The following is a 23,676-nucleotide window of genomic DNA, read 5'->3' on the forward strand; positions in this document are numbered from 1 at the left end:
TAATTAAGCAAACCATAGTAATAACTAGGTAGGACGCGATGTTGCTCTCAATACAGCCTTCGCCTCAGCGTTGAGGAATAAATTCCACATTGGGTGGAAAACATTTTTTTTGTGAGATGTGGGTCAGTGCTGATGTCATTGTGCCAAATAGTACAGATTTTTCCTGCTGCAAATCTCCGGATCTAGCATCCAGATAGGATTTAAATCTGCAGAAACATCTAATGTACATTCAGCTCATTGTTCGTGTTTATGCAACCAGTTGAAATCCATTTCAACATTGTAACATCATCCTGGACGTAGCCACTATAGTATAGGAAAAATGTAGCCATAAAGGGAAAGGCTGTGGCAGTCAATGTTTGATTAGAATGATCGGGCACTATGTGTGTCAAGAAAATATTCCGCACACCATTACACAACCACCACCAGCCTGAACTGTTGACACAAGGAAAATTGGGTCCACCGAATCATGACAAATTCTGACATATTTCACTGTCACAACAGAAATTTTGCCCAAATTCCTCTTCCCCGACAATAGTCCTGTTTTGTAAAAAAGGGCCTGTGTCCACTTTTACCTCAGATTTTTGTTCTTGGCTCACAGTTGTTGAACCTGATGTGCTCTTTTATTGTTGTAGCCCATCCACCTTGAGGTTTGATGTGTTGTTCTTTTGAAAATGCTTTTCGACTCACCATAGATAGTACAAAATGGTTATATGAGTTACTGAGTCCGGCACCAACAACAATGCCATTGTCCAAATCACTGAGATCACATTTTTCTCCTTTATGATGTTTCATGTGAACATTGACAGAAGCTATTGACCTGCATATGCATATGCATTGCCACTGTGATTATTTGCTTATAGGATTATTGCATGCATTAGAGGTGGTACACACAGGTCTTCATAATAAATGGGCCAATGAAAATGTCGCAATAGACATTCTCATCTAGACCTTTTACCCTCTGTAGACTGTTACATTAGATGTTTTTCAATTAGACGGCATATCTGATGTTGCAGACACAAACACAATCAAGAAATTAATTAACAAGTCAATTATTTGAATTATTTTTGTTTAGAACTCATCACCATCGACCTCCGTTTGAATACCATCTGAACCACAAATGTTAGTGTCATTTGCCTTGAACATCTTTTATCTACAATTTGTCATGATTTACAAATATATGATATACGTATATTTCTGTCTCCTCTTCCTTCCAAACAGAATCTTAGCTCTTCAATTTGCTGGATTAGAAATTCAACTGGACAAATGTTTAACTAACAGAGACTGGAAGATGAGTCAGCAACATTACAGCATGATATGGTATACTGAAGTAAGCCATGCTACATTTCACAGGGCCATCTTGGCTCTGTCTCTCGCAGTTGCTCTGTATGCAACTAATCGCCAGGTACTGGAGCGTGTAGCAGGGTAATGTGTTTCAGGCTTTCATGCACTGCTGCCTCCAACTGATTTGCTGCTTGCCAAGAACGACTTCAATATTATACCATAAGTTACTGTGTATTTATGGCTTTCTTGCTTCCTCAGTATTGGCTTTATGGTCTCCAATTTTAACCAAAGAATAGTATAAATTATAAACTGTATGTATAGGCCTAATGTTTTTCTGTTATTTGTAGATTTGATGTTACTTGTCAAATGCTTTATTATGAATTTTTTTTTTTTTTTTATAGAAACATCCAATATTGGTACTAGCTAAAAAGAGAACGCAATCCCACTTCATAGACTGTAAATTCTCAAAAAAGACGTTACAGATAGCATTTTCCGATCACATTTTCTGTACCAATGTGTAATAGCAACAATAGAAAGTGTTTAATTTTAAATAGTGTTGGACAAGCCTTATTTGCTCAGTAGTAATATCAGTCAATTGCTGTTGCAGCCAGTAAATAAGTGATTTTCATTTAATCTTATACATATTCTTTCTCTAGTGGGTATTTTGTTATGAAAAAAGTTTTATTTTAAAAGGGGAAAAAAACATTTAAACATGTACAAATGAAGTATTAGCTTAAAGGTGTCAAGCTTTTCTTTCATTACCTGAACAAACCACATTTAAAACTAATGAAACTATGCGAAGTGATCTAGAGCTATGGTTCTTCTTGTAAAACCTACCCAAGAGGTCGGTTATTTATTTTTTTCATTTTTAATTTTGATACTATGGGAAAACATTAAAGTAGCCTTAACATTTGCATATAAATTGTGCTCTATTGAAAATTAGACTCTTCGAATGTTTCTTTGACTTGAATTCAAACCCCATTAAAAAAGTCGTCCTGTAAATAATGTCATATGCACAGTGTGCTTTTTATAAAATAAATGAAATCAAAACATTATGGAATAAACCATGATGGCTGTACAACATCAAAATATTATGGTACGCATTTAGATAATTAGCCTTATATTAATATAGTTGGACTGTACATGGAGGGTCTCTATCCCTGGCTGCAAAATGTGTGATTCAAGGTAGGCATAGTGCAAGTGACATGACTTTTAATTGACGTGACAAATAAGAGTGAATTAACTTGTGTTTTAAATTTGTTTTCAGAAATACAGAAAGGCTTTTAAACAAATTGTTTTTTGCAAACCCTACACCGGAATTTGTCCAATAGGTGGTGTTAATGAGCAACTGCATTTTGGAAACAATGTGTCTCCTATTTTAAGGCCATAGGGCTATTTACAGGACAGTGAATATTTGCTCATTTGTGGTGATGCTGTGCACATTTTGGATCAATAGCACTTTTACAGGCAAAAAATATGTGCTAGGAAATGTTTGTATATTGCTCTGAACAACACGATGTAAAGCTGAAATTCCCCCCCATCATATAAAGGAGTCTGTTGGAGTAAAACAAACTCTTGAGAGCTGAACAGATTTCTCCACATAGCTCTGATTGTTATTGTTACTACTTCCATATTTAGCTGCATATAAATTCACATAGCTCCCATATGAATTTACATATCCACCACCCTCTCACTCAGTTTCTCCCACTGTGTGAAAAGAGTCGATTTTTCCTTTGTCTGTTTATGAGTTGCATTATGATCCAGCTGGCTTTGATTGTCATGGCAGCTCCATCAGCCAAATCCAAAGATTGCTTGCATAAGAGGAAATGCAATGAGTTTCTGCTTTAATCTTTGAGTTATGTAATTGGTGCACCCCACCCTCCTATATTCTATTATATTCTACTCGACCTTACACAATCGTAATCTTGTATAGACACTGGATTCCAGAACTCTCCATAAAGAGTTTGAATCCCTCTTTGTTTGAGCTGACATTAACCAAACACTCATAATCCATTTTGGAACAGTCAAGCTCCCAAAAAAAAAAAAACCCTTGATCTAGAGAATTATTAAGTTGTTTTATATAAGAGGTGGTATGAGTGTGCATGCGAGCTACATGAGGAATGAAGCTAAACCCACAGCCAGACTTAATCCAAATATACTTTGCACAGTGGGGAAATGTGTTCAATTCAGGGCTTTTAAAGCAGGTCTCTTCATAACTATAAATACCTTGGCATGATTCATCATTCTCACTGTAAATACAAGCATTAACCAAAGAAACAAGGTGCCTTTTGTGAGCTTCTTATTATAACTCTTATTATATTGATGTTTACAATTTTTTCTGGTAATGCAAAGCCTCGTATAAGTTTTAATGTTTTAATAATTGCATGCTATATTGCTGTGTATTTTGCACTTGATGAGTGTTAATTTGTTTTCTTCAAGAATTAAAACTGGACATGAACAAGGGTGTCTGTTGCAGCCATTTTAGTTTGTGGCGTAAATGGGATAGATATATATATATATATATATATATATATATATATATATATATATATATATATATATATGGGAACATTAGTGACACAATGAAAATGGCATCGGCTGAGTGGTCACTAGAGGGGATCAGATATTTAAGGGAGAAAGAGATAGAGCGAAAGGGAGGGGAGGAATGTAGGGAGGGAGAACATAGTGCGAAACAGGAAGGGGTTTCGAGAGGACGGGGCAAAAGACAGTAGATGGGATGATGGGTAATGAAGGGGTGAGAGGGCTCAGACAGAGAGGCACAGAGAGGGGAGACGGAGAACAAGAGTGAAAGAATGAGATAGAAAGTGCAAAGGGACTCTACATGGAGGAATGGTTGAGAGCTGGGAAGTTTTTTTGTCTCACTAGAAATCTGAAGAGTGGGCAAGAGAGGGACTGAATGTTGTAGAGAGCAAAGGTTATGAACAAAGAAGTTCGAGAGATAAAGAGAGTAAAAGGGGAAAGAAAAAGGAGAGTTTGCGGGATTATATAGAGAGAGATATTACGTAGTTAGAGGAGAGATTGGTCAAAGATTGGGGAAGATAGAGAGGAAAAAGGAATGAAGAGTGAGGAATAGACAGAGTATGTTGACAAAGCAGCGAGACTCGGCAGAACAAAGGGGAACGTGGAGAGAATGAGCTGGGTGAAACATCAAAGGGATTTTTCGGCCCCCGTTACCGGGACAACAGGCATTTGCATGCGATTAGCTTTTTACATCATATTAAGGAGGGAAGGGGCGCGGGGAGGGTACTATAGATCATACTGGGAGAAAGGGGTGGCCACTCACACTGACTTCCAGGCTGACAAGCGACCGTTTGTATCATCGGGAGCATGCACTGTGCTGAAAACTATGAACTATGTAGATCATAAAATGACGAGTAAAATTGCATGGGAATATCATGCGTTATTGCATTAAAGCATGTACATTCTCCGGAAAAAGGGGACCAAATTGTACTTTTCCTTCTCTAAAAGTGGTACACATTTTGTATATCGAGTAGGCATCTTTTTGCCCAGAAAGGTGCATGCAGTGTACCTGTATAGCTGTAAAATATTATGGTTTATTTAGGTACCTTAAATCAATCCAAATATTTGTTTCTAGGTAAAAGTTCCCAACAAAATGTGTACCTCAGTACCACCCTAGCGACAAGGACTGGTACAGTTTAGTACTATTTTGCTGAATGTGTATGCCCAAATGTAGTTTTGTATTTCAGCAATAAGACTGAAATTAAATTCAGTCTAATACGCTGTAGGAATGTGTGATCAGAATGTGATTGTTTCTGACAAGTATTATATATCTGTCCCTAAAATTCCAGACGTGCACCTGCCCCCTATGTCTATCTCTCAGCTATATGTGATGCCTCAGTGCCCTCAGTTTTGTGGTCACATTGTGCTCCCCGGAGTTGTCATGGCCGTCGCTGTGGTGCTATTGTCATGGCAATACTACAGTATCAATACCCCTGACACTGCGACAAAGAGACAGCAGCCCACTGCCACATCACTCCACCCCTTCACCATCCGCTCATCTCTCTCTTTCTCTGCCTACTCACCCCATCCTCTCCCCCCCTGTGCCTATCGATCCCTCCATCTCCCACTAAATATGTATGTATTGATCCCCTCACATTACCCCATCCTTCTCTCTTTCCATCCCTTTCTCTTTTCTACATCTTTTCCAGAGACCAACTCTCACCGTTTCCATACCTCACTCTGTCACTCTTTCCCTCTTACGCCTTGTTCTTCATCATCTCTCATTTCATCTTCCCTTACCATCCGTCCCTCTCCTTTCTCCCCATGCCCTCCTCCTCTCTCTCTCTCTCTCTCTCTCTCTCTCTCTCTCTCCTTCCCCCCCTCCCTCCTCCTCTGCATGTATATTTTTTCTGTTTGTCTCTGTCTCACTCACTCTCTGCATATTAATTGGTGCATTTTTGCTGCGGAGCAAAAAAAAAAGGGAAAAAACAATCAAAGCTGTCAGGGGCGGGTGGCCATGCTACTGTATCACACACACACACACACACACACACACACACACACAAACAATAGACAAGCAACAATATACACAAACCCTGTTTGTGCACATATTAATATAATATTAGGCAGATGGCATTGCATACCTCCTAAACAGTAATAATTGATCATAGGAATGAGTTCCCTACATGTGATGCCCGTTTCTCTATTTGTCTGTTTGTCCTGTTTGGAATTGGGCTTATTAATCAGGTGGCCATTTTGGAACGTCATGTCAAGTGTTGCGAGCTGGGTTGAGTAAAATGGCACAGAGGGAACTGAGAATGACAAACAGTGGTGTATAACCAAGTTTCTCACCAAAATCGAGTCAAACGAATACATTTCAATTGAAAATGTTCATTATAACATGTAAATCAGGCCAATTAAAATGCATAAGACTCCATTTCTTATCACTTTGTTCATAAAGACCTTTTTTTTTTCCAACCATTTTAGACATGTTTATTTTTTTGCAATCTTAAAGTGTGAAAAAGGAATAAATTAGTGCAGAATATATATATATATATATATATATATATATATATATATATATATATATATATATATATATATATAGGAATGTCTTCAGCCTTGAATCAGTATAACTTTGATAAAGGAAAGTGCATCAATGTAAAAAACACACAAGTTTTCTTAAATTTCTTTTTTTTTATGTTTAGAAATGCAATACTTTGAAAAGTTTTATTTGCCCAAGAATCTTTAACATTGTCGTGTATTTAAAAAGCACACAAAAAATGCATGCTTTGAAAAAAAACAAAAAAAACCGAATGAATAAATACAAAATAAATGCTGGCCAGTCTATAAGAAGTGGACCCACGTTGGAGTGGACCGGACCGGACCGTGGAGCTAGTGCACCTGCGCAGAATCACGTGACTTCAAACCTGCCTAAAGGAACGCACATCTCACCCCATATCTCCCCTCCCTCAACTCCCCCCAGACCTATAATTTCTCCTTTTAAAAAACAAACAACAAAAACAACTTTTCTTTCTACAAAAAGTCAGACTGAAAGTTGTCAGTTGTCAGCCCTTTTTAAAATTGTATTTATTCATTGGTTTGTTTATTTATTTTATTTATTATTATTATTATTATTATTATTATTAATCCTGGCTAATCTGCTGCCTGCTTTATTTTGTCAAAAGTTCCAACCCAGAATTGGATCTGGCAACATGGTCATAACGTGTCCAGGACGAGTCCAAAGTGCACGCGCCACTCAAACCTGCACGCGGTTCCTTCGGCGTGCACGTGAGAGAACGCTTGCAAAAATGGCAAACCTGCTGCTGTCCTTCATCGGCGCTCACACTGTTGTCTCATTCCCTCCATCCCTCCCTCCATCCCTCCCTCTCACTCACTCATGCACAATAAATGGAGCTTTAAAAAATGCAAAAGACAGGGAGACGTACGAGGGAAGAGGGGAGGTGGAGAAGAGAGGAGAGAGAGAGAGAGGGAGAAAAAGAGGGAGGGGGGGAAGAACGTCGTAAGCTTGTATACAACTACCTCGATTTCCATTTCCCCCCCTAACTCGTAATGTATTTAATTCAAGCGAAACGTAATCATGACGTGTCTTGTCATTAATCTCCTCGCCGCCTCTCCCGTAAGTACATTGAGTCTCACTTTCATCGCAAAATATCTTAGATTAAAAAAAATAAGAATTAAAAAGAAAAACCTAAAAACTATCCGGTCTTTTTTTTTTTTTTGACAAACCGCGCGCGCACTTAGAGCACTAGGAACGATCATTGTACTCGCGCGTTTCGACAAATGTTGCGCGTGCGATTGCTATTTTATCCCTTTTCTTTCCCCCACGTATTTTTTTTACTCCCCGTGTGATACGTTTGCGTTTGCTCCGTGCTTCATCAACAACAAATAACCGACTTGTAAGTGCTGATACGGGGTAAATGCTGGGGCAAAAAAAATCACGCCAGGTCTCGTGCAACATATACTATATATATATATATATATATATATATATATATATATATATGGCTTGTTATGTGGCGTGCACGGGTGATTGGCGGCTCGCGCATCCCTACAGGGCACATCATACGTATCATGCATGTAACCGCGCAAGGCGCAGTTCAGCGTGTAGTGTGTGTGTGTGTGTGTGTCGTGTACGTGCGTGTTGCCCTTGCCACCAGAATGGGGTGCTTTATGTGTTCTTCAGTGTTGTTTAAGCTGTGCACGAGGGCTCGGGTTAGGAATGGATCATCAAATCGGTCATTGAACTTGGATTTCTGATGTCTCGAGCGAGTGTTGCATGCCATAGAGAGCTTCTCCTCTTTCCCTTTTTTCCTTGTGCATGTCCCAAATAGGAACTCGAGAAGTGAAATACAAGTATCCTCAACTTGCTGTTTGGATGACGGAGAGAAAATAAGCACGAACTTTTTTTTTTTTTTTTTGAGAAGTTCGAGCTCGTGCAAGATCCGGCTTGCTGTTTTTGGTTTTTTTTTTAACAAACGTAGTGAAGTCTTGGTTTTATTATGCATCACTTCGGGAGAAAAAAAACGTGCATAAAATACATAATTAGTCTGTTTGCTTATTATTTCTCCCATTTCTGTGTGGAGTCTTGGAAGGTCGCATGCACGAGCCTGCATCCTACTTAGAGCCTGTAGTGATGTCGCGAATTCTCCGACCTGCCCGACTTCATTATTAAAGCGAATTACAGATGTGTTAGCCTATGCAATTTATTAGAACTTGAGTGAAAACTGTTATTCCAGCTTGCGATTGCATGCAGCTCCAGCAGGACCACTTTGTTTAAGGCTGTTCTCACCTCTATAGTAGCTTGCACGAGACTATGAGCTCCGGCTGCTGCATGCCCCCGCTGTGCTTTTGCTAAATAAGTAGCCGTGAGTGCGGTTCCAAAATGCATGATACTATTTGAGATAAAAATGCATAATAATACAGAAGCATGGATGCATTGACAGATTTTTTTCCCTGTATGTATATATTGAAGAAAAGTTGTTAAAAGTGCCTGTTGGTCTACTGGGATTGTGCATTCGAGTCGATATTGGCAGCGAAATTCAAGATGAAACCCGTGATGGCACTTTTCAGCTGCTCCTTCTTCGCACTCGCGTGTCCCTCCAGCACCCCCCACCCCACCCCAACAACACCCTCCCATTATCTTTTGTCGAAAGATAATCAAAAACTGAGATACCAAAAAAAAAACATTCCCGGTCGCGTGCAACGAGCATCAAACACCAAATCATTAGACTGTGTTGTTTTTTGGGATCTGGTTAAAACCGCACTCGTTTGCATGCATTTTTATTTTTTATTAATAACCCCCTTTTTATGTTCCTCTCTCTCTCTTTCCCTCCTTTTGATTTCTCCCTCCGGTTTTTTTTCCTCCTTAAAAAAATTGAGATGGCCGCAAGAGGGAAGTGCGAGAAAGCCACTGAAAATGGTTGCGCGTTATTGACGCCCAAAGGGCCTTCGTGGAAATTCCTCTCGAGATAAACGAGCGGACGTGTCATCAAATGTCGCCCTCCTTTCCTTAAAGTAGGATACAACCCCAAAGCCACTTTTCAGCCTTCACAAAGCTTTTCAGAATTATTGATAACTTCTTTCTTTCTTTCTTTCTTTCTTTCTTTCTTTCTTTCTTTCTCCATAGACATTTTTCCCCTCATTGACTTTAGAACATGACCCAATCTAGTCAGCCATGAGTAGTGTATTATTTCCCCCCTTGAGCTTTTCTAACCTTTGAAAAGTAAAGTGGCAAATAAGCTCAAAAATGTACGCTTTTAAAGCACTTGCAATTGAGAAACGAGAAATTTCCCCACTGTGGGACGAATAAAAGTATATCTCAATTTCAAACGAGAAATCCGTCTTTCACAAATATTTGCAAACACGATTCTTCTTCAAGATATTCCAGAAATATGGAGTTTTTATAGTGTGGAAACTCTATATACTTCTAAACTTCTACAAATGGCCCATGTTTCGAGGTGAAATATACAAAGCAAACATACAAAACACCCTTGATGGTGGAGTTGAATACTTTTACCTCGTACCCACACTATTACTGACAGTGTCAGTGATTTTCAAAATGGGGTCCAGAAAGCATAGTCTGGAGGTGGAAGTTAATATATGTATTATTGAAGTGTTTTATTCATTAACCTGTTGGACTGGGATTAACCAGATACCTCAGAATCGTGTTGAAATATACTTTGACGCTGTGGATGGTCCCCTCAGGGGTACATCTTTTGTACTTTCCGTCTTTCAGGAACTAGAAACGTGGATATAGTGTATTAATGATTTAAGAATTTACTAATGCTTATGTAAACAGTAAGTCTAAAGTAAGACTACATACATTTTACATGTAAAACCCGGCGCACGATTGATCGATCGAAAAGGTACAAATTAAATGTTCGACTTTTTTTTTCCTAGCAATCCTGAATTTAAAAAATTTACATTTCAATTAACTGTGTTATACTGGGGTAATATTTTAGTGAGTGAAAAATCTATGATTATAATAAATAGCCAAAATAATATAGATAATTAAATAATGAGCCTGATATCTGAACAGTTTGAAAGGTCTATGCAATGTTAAGTTTGTCTTTTCCTGCAAAATCTTTTAGAACCCCTGGTAGGGGTGATAACAATTAGCAAATACACAGATTTGTCAACCTTGAATGGAAATATAACTGCAGTTTCATTTAGACCTTTCTTTTTTTAAATGGTAGAAGGATGCTTTCTGGGGTTGCATCTGTTGGAACTATAAAGTTGGCTTTACTAATGAAAGTTCTGATTGGTTTAATTGGGCAATTAACACTCAGCTGGAGTTAGATCTTCCTTTACTCCCCCACAGAGGAAGCTCTACCTCTCTTACATCCCTCCTGGGTCTGTGTAAAGTGCTTTGCACGCATTGCAAAAATGCCTTGCAGTCTGAGCTGAGTTGTTTTGTCAGTGGAGTAAATGCGCAAAGGTGAACTGTAGTTAACAACAGATAAAGAATCCAAGTGTGAGGGTCAGTATAAGGGTTCATGAATTACCCTATGCATTTTTACACATCCAAACACAGTGTCTTTAACAAATCGGTTTTTCTTTTACAAATCACTGCCATACTTTCTCTGATTCTTATATGTAATTACAGTAGAGTACATTCATTTGAGAAATAAAGCATAAAGCATTGCATTATCACCATGTACACCTGAGTACAGGTGTTGGGATGATGTGGCTCAGCATTTTCATTTACGTTTGCAGAATTCATTTTCTAGGTGCATTTTTTTTTACATGTCTCTGACACATTATCTGGATGAAAAGAGAAAATCATTAATATTATGCTGTAGGCCTGAGGAGAACCACTCCATTGTCACTAGTACTAATATCTGTATTTGTATGGCTTTGTTAATAATGCAAATGTTCACAAACAGGTGTCCAGATAAGATTTAAATTTCTAATAAGCAAACCAGATGCAAAAGTGGCAGATAAAAACTCCTTAACGGTATATGAAGAAGAAACCTTGTTAAGAACCAAATTTATAAAGGAAACAATTCTCTTCTGGGTGACACCAGACATTTGGATGTTGAAGCATTACAGTACACCTGTAGACCTTCACCTGTGCCTGTAGAAGAGTAAAGTGAAACAGTACTATGTTGAAAAGTCTGTTTGTTTAGTATGAGCACAGTGTAAATACGTATCATAGGATGATTACAGAACAGCCTTCATGAACTCATCATCAGGTCAACAGTATCCAAGTGAGATTTTTAACCCAATTGGTCTTATTATTATTATTAATATTAGGCCTTTCAATCCACCCAATTCAACACATTTGAGGATGTAGTAAGCAGCTAACGAACTGATTTATTCGCTGGCTTACAGCTGGGAAAATAAAAACCTGTCACACAATAGATGTCCTCAACCAAAATCTAGGAATTCTTTTCCAATTGAAAAATGAATGAAACTAGTGTTTTGTAACAATAGCACTTATAGGTGTGTGATTAATAAGGATTTGCATTTCTGGTCTACCAAAACCCTTCCCCCCACCCCAGACTCAACAATTGACCCTTTGTAGCTTCAAAATAACTCTGAACAGTAATTCACTGTATGTGAGATTCTAGAAATATAGCGAAATAGTAAATATTTATATATAAGAACATTTTGAAAGAAAAAAAAAACAAATTAGCCTGCATATTAATAATGACCCCAACATATATGGATCCGATCTTGAGCCCTGGGCCAAAAGTGGAGTAATAATGGAGGCCCATTGTAAGTGCTCTTTACTGCTTAATGTTAGATGAAATAAAACCACCAAACTGAGTTAGGAATGTTTAAAGTACGAGCACCCTAATTGCTTGAAAAGATTGCTTGAAAAGGGATCAGCAAAGGGGCACAAACTGAGTGGTAGGAAAAAATGTATTGCATCTGTGTGTGTAAGCTTACCCTGTGACCATAGGCAAATTCTGAAAGTCAGATGTACACACACCCAACACACACACAGCCAACAAGGTAGTACAGTACAACCCATACCCAAAGATTTTGGTACAGGCAGAGACACACAGAGGCACATCAACACACCCACAAAGACACACGAGCACACACACACCCTTTTCACATAAATTTTCTCAAGGGCATCTGTTACACACTGCATGAATAGCCACTTGTTCATCCTTTAGATACATTACATGGTTACAGAGTATACAAATTTAGAACAGCGAATCCAGTAAATGTGTGATCTAATAAGCTAGGAATGCATCTGTTTCTATATTAGCAATCCTGGTTTTGAGTCAACTATCTGTACTTTCTGTTTTCGGCAAAAAAGTATCAATTGAGCTCTTATTAAGATTCACCACTGTATCTTCACTGTATCTTGATGGTGAAATTACACTTATCAAGATTCACTATCAAGTTTACTGTAACCTGTTCTTTGATTGAAATGATGTTAAAATGAATGTCAGCTTTTTTCTAGTGTATGTCTATCTTTGTATATTTAAGAATTTGGAAGGTCTACAGTGGGCAATCAACTTCGCCCTCCTACTGTTGTTTAATTGCATCTATTATGGTTGTTATTATAGTCATTATATTTGTTATTCAAGTCAGAACTTTGATTTGTATAAATGGTAGTGTCCATTATGGTATCTATTTGCAAGATTGGGGTCTGGGGGGGATGTGCTGATTAAGTTTAGCTCATGAGTGCAAAGCGACGCATAGGATATTCAGTATACAAGGGATGTAGTGCAATTATTATCTATATCAGGATCTGCCAGTATCTGTATCTGTATTTAGATTTAGTCCTACAGTGGGCATGGCCTACATACAGGCTTCACTTACTTTTTCCGTTTAAATCTTAGTTGACAAAAACTATGTTGTTCCAGCATATTGTGCCATGTGGCCATTCGGACAAGGGTGTTTAGCATGCATGAATCATCTGGTGACTTGCTGCCATATTGCAAATTTGTGTGTGTGTGTGTGTACTATTTGTGCGTGTTGCTTTATCACTCTCCTGCCTTCATCTTTCCCCTCCCCCCTCTGTCTAGCACCTTATCACGCCTTCTATCCAAATTTGGGGGGAAAAAACCTTTATTAGAATGACAGGTCTGGTCAGACACAAACCTAATTTGTCATGGCAAAACAATGCATTGGCACAAACAATATTCATATGAAAATAATACCATTAGACCAAAGAGGTTCAGCATCCTCTACTCTACAGCTGGGAATGCTTCGTGCCCCCTTTTTCATGAGAAAATTACCACTCAAATATGGCTCATTCAGATGTGAGTCTCCTCCAACCCCCCCCCCCCTCTCTCCCTTTCTCCGTCTGTCTCGCTCCCTTCTTTCTCTTCTCCTTTCGCCATGTTATGAGGCCCCAATCTACCAGCTGATAGCAGCATTCCCTGGCATAGTGCCAACTGGCAGCCAAGCAAGAGAGAGAGAGAGAATGAAAGAAAATTAGTGAGTAATAGAGGGAGGAGGAGTGAAAGAGAGAAAAGGAGAGGGGGATGGGAGTCTATCGAGGTGAAAAGATGGAAAGAAAGAATGAACAATAATGGTGTATTAAAGAGGAGAGAAGGAGGGCAGGAAAGAGTGTTATTGATATTGTAGTGGCAGAGACGCGGTTGAACTATAATATCAACCGGCCAAGTTGATCTCGTACGCACGCAAACCGATCGCATTTGCACAAATACCTAAATTCGTATGCACTCTCTGTGTGCAAAAATAGAAACATACTGTCATCAACAGAGAAAAACACAAACTGTCACAAACTGTGACTCACACATACAGAAACACAGATGCACCCACACATGTTCCTCTATTCAGCATATTTTTGCCACAATTATTAGTGAGCTTACTTTTCTTTCAAAATTTTTTCATGCTGTCTGGACACGTCCTCATACGGAGCATATTTCTTGTCCTGGTCTGCATATGTGTGCGTGCTTGTGTCAATGAAGGTGTTTTTGCATGTGTTATTGTGATGTAACACATTTAGCTTTGCCTGGAAAGTCAGACTGGGTAATAGATTATAATTACTTTCTTATTTAGACAGCTACTATATATGTGGGTCTGTGTGTGTGTGTGTGTGTGTGCAGGAAGGGTGTGTGGGGGAAATCAAAACATCTCGCGCCCATCCTGTTTAGGATAGTTTGTGTCCTGCTGTACCCTTAGCTTTTACATATTATTCAGGCATGCATACTCGTACATACAATGCCCATGGCACACATTCAAATCATATATTCTAAAATTTGCAATAGAATCATTTGCTCACACTCGGAACCAACTGTGATCTCTTTGTATATGCATACACACATGCTTTTGTTTTGCAGGTGGTGTCAGAGGCCATTTCAGACGTGCATCCTCTCTCATCTAAGGAAGCAAATGATGGAATACACACTTTATTAGTGAGTACCCACTCTATTCCATAAGAGAGGCTTGGTCATATTTATGTTTGTCATTTAACATGTTGGCATGACATCTTTTTCAAACAAATGACTCTTGTTACTCTCTGTCTGACACAGAGTATGGATTCTCCTAGAGAATGTGTGATTGCCCTCTCTTCTGAGGTTCCCCTGTCCCCTCCCTCAATGCCATCACTAGATGACAGCCCCCACACCTTGCCACAAAGCCCTCACTCTGCCCAATCTAGCCCTCTAACCAGCTCATATACACAACTGTCACCTTTTGCTGGTGCCAACCAGCATGATGAAGAGGAGGAGGAGGAGGAGGAGCTGTCAGGTTCACCATCTCCCAGTACACTTGTTGCATTGTTTCCAGAAGAAGAGCAGTTGTGTACTCCCTCTTCGGAGAGCAGTCCACCAGCCACTCCATCTGCACCAACATCTGGGTTTGGAGCACTGGAGCAGGTTCTTTTTTCTGGGGATGGTCCCACCTGCAATGATGAACTAGATCTGCAGCTTTTTAACAGTGAAGGTCTGGCTGTGCAGGGAGGTTCTACCAGTGGCCCTGCTCTCAGGTACCCTTGTCATGTTTGTGGAAAGAGGTTTCGCTTCCAGAGCATACTGTCCCTGCATGCCCGAGCTCATAGTTTGGACAGGGATCGTCAGACCACTGCCCTGTACAAAAATGCACATGTTAAGACAGATAAAAACTGTTTTAGTAATACTGTTATACAGAAACACAGAAAGCTTAATCCGAATTTTATATCGTCATATAAGTCGTTTCACCAGAATCAGAGAGAAGAGCCTGTACCAGAGGATCCTTGCCAAACAGTCAATAGCCCTCAGTTTGAAATGGATGAAACCACACCACTGACTCCACCTCTAACAGAAGAAACACCATCCTCTTCAACCTTTTCTCCATTAGGGTCTGTCTTTGCGGAAGATCCCGTCCCATCTGTGGCAGCTCCTGCCTTCCGCTGCCATGCATGTAAGGGTAAATTCCGCACGGCCTCTGAGCTTGCCCGTCACGTGCGAATCCTCCATAACCCCTACAAGTGTACATTGTGCCCCTTTTCAGCCAGTAAGGAGGAACGTCTAGCTGTTCACCTACAGGAAAGCCACCCACCTGAAGAGCCTGCTTCACATCCAGTCTTCCCTTCAAGTCCAGTCACATTGCAACCATCTTCATCACAAGCACCTGCTGTTCCAGCCTTTCGCTGTGAGACGTGTGGTCAGCGGTTTACCCAGTCTTGGTTCCTTAAAGGTCATATGCGCAAACACAAAGCCTCTCTTGACCACAAGTGCCAGGTTTGTGGACGTGGTTTTAAGGAGCCCTGGTTTCTCAAGAACCATATGAAAGTGCACCTAAACAAACTGGGCCTGAAGGCAGGTCTTGGAGATCTGGGACCTTCAGGGTCTGAACATTCCACAGGTGCTGCTGGGAAGCATGCTTTAGGGGCTCTTTATTCCAATGTGCTCCTGGCACATAGTGTGGCAAGCGGTAGTGCAAAGACACTAAATCGGACAGAGAGGTCAGAATTCAGTGAAGGATCAAGCAGATCTTCAGTTTGGGGTTACCTCAGGTTGCCAAATGAGAGCAGTGCGGCTAGTTGCATGGAAAGGCTTCAGGCAGTGGCTCAGGTAGCTGAGATGGGTAACGGTGGAGAAAGAGGTGGAGCAGAGACACTGGATGGACGAGAGCAGGCAGCTATGTGGGAACTGGTCGCGCATAGACTTGCAGCTGTGAAGCAGAGCCAGCAACAGCAGAGATCCCAGGCACAGCACCAATACTCCTCTTCACAGGGTACTGCTGTTGGGGAAGCTGAGCAGATGCATGCCTACATAGGTGGCCTTGGCTTTAAAGAGGACCTGGAAGCCTCCAGGGGCCCTTGGGAGTGCCCTGACTGTGGGAAGCTTTTTCAGAATCTTCAGCAGGTAGTGGCTCATGCTCGTGTTCATTCTCAGAGACCCCGGAAGTATAGACGTGTACATGGGAGTGTTAGAAAAGAAGAGGATGGTGTACAAAAAAACGTGAGTCTCCAAGCAAGAGAAGGACAAGGGCACAGAAATGAAGGCAGACAAGATTCTCAACCTCTTCAGTCAGGAGTGGGAGCATCCGCAGGGTTCCATTCTTCCATAGCACAGCTCTCTGGTAAGTAGAATCTAATAAAACATGTATTCAAAGACAATTTATTGATTGAAGCAAAAGGTGTTTTTGTTTTTGTTGCTTAGTTAAGCTTTATAAGAACCCAAATGCTCTATTTTTTATGATATTTGTATTTCCATGTCCCATCTGATCCAGCAACAGTATTAATATACTGAAGGTTCCTAAACATAGTTGGTTGATTGTAAAACTGTTTTCTTTTTGTATTTAAATTAATAACATAAATCTTTTTATTTTGACTGCAGGGGACAATGGGCTGAGAGGAAACTCATTTGGGCCTTCCAGAGAGCGAGTGCGAGGTACAGGAATGAAGGATTGTCCTTACTGTGGAAAATCTTTCCGCTCTTCCCATCACCTTAAAGTACACTTACGTGTGCACACAGGTGAGGCTTCTAAAAGACATTACGCTACACATGTGATGCAAACACTATACAACAATATATACACTGTCCCCTCTGTGGGACCACTACTTCAACAGTCATTTAAATGTTACAAAGAAATTCAGAATGTCAAAAATTACAAGAGTGCCATCTACTGTTAATGGAAATAACTACAATTTAGTTTTTTTTGCAATAATTGTTTTAATGTATGTTCTCTTTTAGGGGAGAGACCATACAAATGTCCTCACTGTGACTATGCTGGTACCCAGTCTGGCTCTCTTAAATACCATTTACAACGGCACCATCGTGAGAGAAATGCCATGGCAAACTCTCCTAGTTCTTCATCTTCAAGCCTTCCTCCTTCACTGAGTGGCTCTCCACGAGAGAAACAGCATCGGCCCTCGACCGCAAACCAGGGCTCGTTTCCCACATTTCGACACAGCCAGACCTTGGCACCTGGATCTTCAGAACAAAAAGAAAGTCATCTTAAGTCCAGAGAAGCTCAAAAGGAAAAAAAATTGGAGAGTCAGTATCGATTCCTGTCTGGGATGATGAAGGAACTGTACCCAGGAGGACTAGAAGTGGGGTGGAGAGGTGAAACACCGCCTCCAAAACTACCCAAAATGTCCAGGCGTAAGCCCCTTGTTACAAGTCGTATGATGCCAGCTAATGGATATCAGGGCAGCTCCAACTCGAGTGCTTTCCAAGAATGTGGACCCCTAGACCTCTCTCGCCGCCCTGTGTCTAGCGTTGGTGCTGTGGAACAAGTCAGAGAAGCAGTAAACAGCTCTGATAGTCCAGCAGGGGGAACAAAAGGAGATGGAGATATTTTAAATCAGTGTGTGTTTTGTCCATTTCGAACCTCTTCGTCAGAGCTGATGGCAATGCATCTTCAAGTAAATCACACCAGCAAGTCCCGTCGTAAAAGGGGGAGCCTTGTACCAAGTGACAACCACTCTTCCAGGCTGACCCTGTATGGAATGAACCATGACCCTTTGGCACTATGGAAGTTCCTCAGTGAAGGGGATGAAATAATGGCCATGGATGAGTGGATAAAATATAGGTCAAGGTCTGAAAATGGGGTCAGCTTGGAAGATGGAGAAATGGAACCCACTAAACAAGGACTTAAACTAGGAGATTTTAAAGTGGACAGTGCAGAAGTTCATGAAACGAAAGACATAGAGGATGGCCTGGAAACAAACAGCAATCTTAAAGCAAGTGCTCATCAACAGGACATGACAAACATTCTATCAGACATGATGCAGGAGGATTTGAGCGAGCATGGCGGAAAGCTGGTGAAGAACTAAGCGATTTTAAGTGCCCCAGAGGAACACAGAGCTAGAATCAAGGATCTATTGGCAAAATTAGACTAAAAACAAAAATGAGGCTGATCATGTTCTTTCCAACACAAGGACATCATGTCCTAGTTTCATACATAATCACAGACTTTCACACAGACATATATCCAGTATTCTATGCTAGTCTTAGCCTTCAGGAGTCCCCGAGGCCTTCTTGACTGCTGTTTTTTTTTTTTTTTTTAATATATATAATAATTCTTTATTTTTATCATCTAAGGTAATTGCCAAGTTATATTTCTTTCTACTGTGAGACATTCCCATGTCAAACGCATCTGGAAATGGTTATCATTGAAATAAGGTAAAAAAGAAACATTAAACTGTATAATATTGAGATATTTTTTTGTACTAATACAATATCTTAATATGGTTTATCAAGATATGTTCAATTAAGAAAAGTCTGGCTTAACATAGAAGCCAGATGTAGTCTATAACATCTATCTGACTGAGTTTTGGCAGCAATTGCACCATTTACCAACGAATGGCATAAATATTTCCTCGGCTGTATGCACAGTATGCTGTGATGACTAAATGGTACGGATGGTGACCATTTTGAACAATACACAATAGAGCAAATAATAATCTCCCCATATATATCCTGTCAACTAGGTCTGGCAGTCTTCTAGTGAATTCCTTTTGCTTCATTCTGTCTCAGTGCCTGGTGCTGTATTTATTTTAGGGGAATCTTACAACACAGGAAAATATATATTCATATATACAGTATATTTCAATGTATATATAAGAACTCTAAAGCTAAGATAGTTCTGGAACACTGTGGCGGCAATTTCTGTGACCTGACTGTTGCACCCGGAGGAGTGGAACGTTCGACTTGAAACATGAGAACAGATGGCCTGCTGACAGAGAACAAATTGCGGTGTTTACATCAGAAATACCACTATGCTATTTTTTTTTTTTGACGAAACTGGATTATGATTACTGAGGAGATATTAAGAAGGATTGAGGTCTGGTTTTCACATATGAAATGAAGCGTGTCATCGTCATTAAGTCCAACTCAAAAAGTCTCAGTCAGTCATTCCTACTTTTTCTTTTCTCCCTCACTTGTAAATTACCAGAGAGGGAGATCAGAAAGACAAGGGGTCCTTAAGCATCAGGGCAAATCCAACAAAAAAACTAAAAAACATCATATCTTTAAGATCCATAGGTTTTTTTGTTGTTAAGAAACAATAAGAAACATTATTAATAAAATCACTAACACCTTCATAGACATCCCAATAGAAATGTGTAGCTTTATAAAGATAAAAAAAAAAAAGATAAAAACATTATTTTTTATTTTATTTTTTTTATTTTGAGAAGAGTTTTTAAAAAATAAAAAAAAAGTGATAATATCAGTAATAATAATAATAATGGTTGTGGTAGAATACTGGTTTGGAATGTCTTAAAAAAAAAAAAAAATCACTGTGCAAAGTTCATTGTTTTCCCAAAGTAGATATTTTGATTTGCCTTTGAATATACTGTAGACCAAACTTTTGTTTAAAGAGTTATTGTTTCTATTTAATCACTTTCATTTTATGTAATGCTGCAGGTTCAAATCTCTGTTCCTAATCACTCTATAAAGTGGTCAATCAATCAAACAATCAATCGATCAGAAAAATAGATGTTGATCAAATCAACTTGTCAGCTATCGATCTAATCAGGCACGCAATCAAAAATCTAGTTTTCAGCACTAAAGTGTTGGTACCATGATGTATTTGATAACTTATTTATTAATTATTGCAAAAAAGTGTGTCAAGGACATATCACTTTGTTGTCAGTTAGACTGACTTGAGCTTATAAGGGACTGACTCCCTTCTTCCTGTACTATTAATGTTTATGGCATTGTCACACATTTTTAGCCCAAAATCCGTGAGATTGAATGAGTTGTACCTTACTCTTGCCTATTGTGCCACTGACTGAAAGAGATGGGTACTGATTGTTACTGCTGGCCTTACTATATAAATGTGCATGTGTTGTTTTGTGTGTAGAGCACCTTATGAGTTTGGTAGCCCCTGACGTGGTGGTCGTTAAAGATTACACTCTGAGCCACTGTGCCTTCTGTCCTGCACACTTCCTCAAGTACTTTGTATTTCACCAAAAGCACCTACCCATACTGTATCCTCCTCCTACTTCTACCTGTCTACCTGTGTTTAACGTTAATACTTATTGTTATTCTGTCTACCTCTCTCTCTCTCTCTCTCTCTCTCTCTCTCTCTCTCTCTCTCTTTCAGCACACAATCTTATCAGACATTTTGCCATAATTTTATGTACTCACTTCATTCTGTTTCTCTTTTCCAACAAACACCACTGGAAGGTGACATACTGTTTAGCATTGTGGCCTTTTTTTTTTAGATGTTATTTTAATTTTTTTGTGATGTTCGTTTGCCAATGAGATGAGACCAAGCTCTTCTTCTAATAATTAATGTTAATTTGTTTTTTTAGTATTACAAAAAAAAATGGAAAAAAAAAGAAAACTGTGTTTGATGTACAGATAGAGTTAGAGATGTGTTTCTAATGAGAGCTCCAACCACAGCACCGACTCTCCATATTTCTTAGTAATATTAATATAATATAGACCGCGGATACTTAATGTAGGGCAATATGACTGTTAGAGCATAATGTCTTGACATGTTAAGTTTCTTCAATGACTTATAATGATTCGGAAGCAGGAAAGCATGGTCGTGCATTCCTGGCTTCTTCCTATTTACAAATTTATGTGTAACTTCAACCTTGAAATTTCTGAATGTTATGATGCCCACTGTGGCATCTAAAAATTAGGGGGGAAAAAATCTGATCTTTTTAAAGACAGGAATGTATTTTCCTGGGGAAAGGAGAAGATTGAGTTGGAGGGAAGGTCTGAGGTTTGAGCTCTTAAGTAGATGACTGCTATTGCAGTGAAGGGGAAAACTGGTCTAACATAGTAGTGATTAATATGAAAATGTGGACTGAGAAAAATAGTAGAAAAGATTCAATAAAATATACAAAAAAAGTTAACTCTTTTGATGTCTGTATGTTTGTGTATCATCTGAGAAGTCATTTCTTTATGATTATTCTGTAGGAAACATCCATTGGCATACACTGAAATTTAAAAACTAATATTATCATTATGTCACTTTACTTATCTATCTATTAAATCTATCACATATATTATATTTCTAAACTAAGAAAAGCATTTTTCCAACAATACAAAATAAATATTCATGGACATTAAAAAGCAACTTTTAGCTGTCCCAAGACATGGATGTCTTTATGGAAGGGTTGGTGGGAGCTCATGGTTACTGTGGTTACCACTGACCCCTTTGACTGGACTTAGCAGGTGAGACATTAAAGCAAAGGAAAGAAAGCCAAAGCACAGGATCAAACAGCTGTGCTTTGTGCTAACTGGACTTTGATTTATATGCAGTCTATTATATGCAGTCTATGAATTACAAATAAAAAGTAAATAAAAGTTTACTGTTCACTGATCATTTGTTTAGACTTCTTAAAAAGGTCTCAGGTAATTTTGTTTTTGCAAATGATGCATGTGAACTCAATTTACTTCTACGACAATATTAGTGAACCATCACCCGGTTTATCTTGTGCCAAGTTTAGAATTTGCCCTCATTAACAGCAGAAATGGCACATGGTGTTGGCTACAACTGCTCAGTGCTGTCCTCTAGTGGAGGTTTTTTTTCCATGTTTGTAATATCTTTGGGATACTGAAGCCCCAGGGCTTTTAAAATGTAAAGATTTGTAAGACAAATGAATAGAAAAAAAAAATACACATCTTAAACTACCTCGCTTGGATTTCTCAAGTAAAATATATAATTATATAAATAATATACACTTAGCAGCCCCCTTATAAGGTTCACCCTGATAATACAGGGTATAGCCCAACTTTGCTTTGCAGCCTCAAAGATTTTCACTCATGATTTTTTACAATTTCTTTGAGACTGATTAATGTTGAGAACACTGCATGACAAATTTGTCAGATGCACATTCCTGCTGATAATCTCCTATTATACTACATCCCACAGGTGCCCTATTGGAGCAAAATCTGTTGACTTGGAAGACTCATAATAGTTCATGCAACCAGTTTCAGACAAAGACTTTGTAATGAGGCTTTGTAGCATGGTGCTTTATTATGCTGTAAGTAGCCATTATAAGATGGGGGAATTGCAGTCATAAAGGGACACACATGGCTAGCAATGATACTCAGATGGGCTGTGTCATTAAAACAATGCTCAATAGATATTGAGGAGCTCAGTGCGTGCCAAGAATTAATTCCCTACAGTATTACATGTTTATAGCCAGGCTGAACTTTGGTTTGTGGCTTCATGCCGTGAACTCTTAATTCTAACCCTATCATTTGCTTGTTGCAGCAAGACAAGGTGAGATTTTCCTTTTTTTTTTTTACCTGTCTAATTTGATGTAGTCTTCTGCTGTTCTACTGTAGCTTACTGTAGTTATCTCTGGGTTTAATGTGTTGTGCATAATGTGTTTTTCCCTTCAAAGGTTTCCAATCATCTGCAACTAGTCTGGTCATTGTTATTTGGCTCTGTCATCACAGGCTTTACAGATCTGCTGCTTACTGGATATATATTTTTTTTACTATTACTATTCTGGTGTTAGATATCTGTATCCCTATTTATTACCCTATTATTTACACTGTCTATACTGTCTCATATTGTCTGTATTGTCTGTATTGTCTTGTACAGTCTGTTTTTGTCTTGTCGTGTCTGTTTTGTCTTGTATAGGTTTTTATTTATGTCTGTACTTTTGAGAGTAACAAACAGCTGGAACCAAATTCCTTGTGTGTGTCAACACACTTGGTCAATAAACCTGATTCTGATTCTGATTCTGATATTCTGTTAGTGAACATTAACTAATCAAGTCAGCTCTTGACCTGATTTGCATGATTGTATGTATTGGGCTTCTGCTATATGTTTGCCCGATTATATAATTGCATGGTTTGTTTTTAATATAGCACTCAGTGTCTCAGTATGATTTATAAAAAATAATCATATCCATGTTTGAGAACTTATGGCACATTCACAGTGTTCTGGTGTGAGAATGTAAACCCTATAAGGCATCATTATTGTATGTAATAAATATGCAATGAATCCAATATTGCATGCAAGGCATACGCATGTGGAATAGAGAAAATCCCTCAA

At 39.0% G+C, this 23,676-nt stretch overlaps 2 protein-coding genes and 1 long non-coding RNA gene across 3 annotated transcripts in view; 2 read left to right on the plus strand and 1 right to left on the minus strand.

Annotated features, from left to right (window-relative positions):
• Window positions 1–3,743, plus strand: part of arhgef40 (Rho guanine nucleotide exchange factor (GEF) 40) — a 36,323-nt gene extending 32,580 nt beyond the window's left edge. Inside the window, 2 exon segments of the mRNA XM_046843041.1 lie at window positions 1,073–1,119; window positions 1,219–3,743. Coding sequence (XP_046698997.1) covers window positions 1,073–1,099 — 27 coding nt within the window. The 3' untranslated portion in view covers window positions 1,100–1,119; window positions 1,219–3,743.
• A 1,857-nt stretch (window positions 3,744–5,600) lies between these two features.
• LOC124381566 lies at window positions 5,601–21,833 on the minus strand. The gene is made up of 2 exons (XR_006924869.1): window positions 20,706–21,833; window positions 5,601–5,631 (listed from the first exon to the last, which is right to left on the minus strand). It is a non-coding gene; the product is annotated as an uncharacterized LOC124381566 (long non-coding RNA).
• On the plus strand, window positions 7,250–21,517 carry znf219 (zinc finger protein 219). The gene is made up of 5 exons (XM_046843317.1): window positions 7,250–7,402; window positions 14,559–14,633; window positions 14,751–16,782; window positions 17,040–17,177; window positions 17,397–21,517. The coding sequence occupies exons 1-5, from the start codon at window positions 7,364–7,366 to the stop codon at window positions 18,479–18,481; spliced, it is 3,369 nt and encodes a 1,122-aa protein (XP_046699273.1). The 5' UTR covers window positions 7,250–7,363; the 3' UTR covers window positions 18,482–21,517.
• Window positions 21,834–23,676: the final 1,843 nt, after the last annotated feature.

This window comes from Silurus meridionalis, chromosome 28, assembly GCF_014805685.1.
Source record: "Silurus meridionalis isolate SWU-2019-XX chromosome 28, ASM1480568v1, whole genome shotgun sequence".
Lineage (NCBI taxonomy): Eukaryota > Metazoa > Chordata > Actinopteri > Siluriformes > Siluridae > Silurus > Silurus meridionalis.

What these genes read in the sequence shown, in the direction of transcription:
- znf219 (XM_046843317.1), top strand. Translation starts at nt 7,364, where the DNA reads ATGACGTGTCTTGTCATTAATCTCCTCGCCGCCTCTCCC. An exon ending in ATCTCCTCGCCGCCTCTCCC is followed by an intron (nt 7,403 to 14,558) that starts GTAAGTACATTG and finishes TTTGTTTTGCAG; the next exon opens with GTGGTGTCAGAGGCCATTTC. An exon ending in TTCCATAGCACAGCTCTCTG is followed by an intron (nt 16,783 to 17,039) that starts GTAAGTAGAATC and finishes TTTTGACTGCAG; the next exon opens with GGGACAATGGGCTGAGAGGA.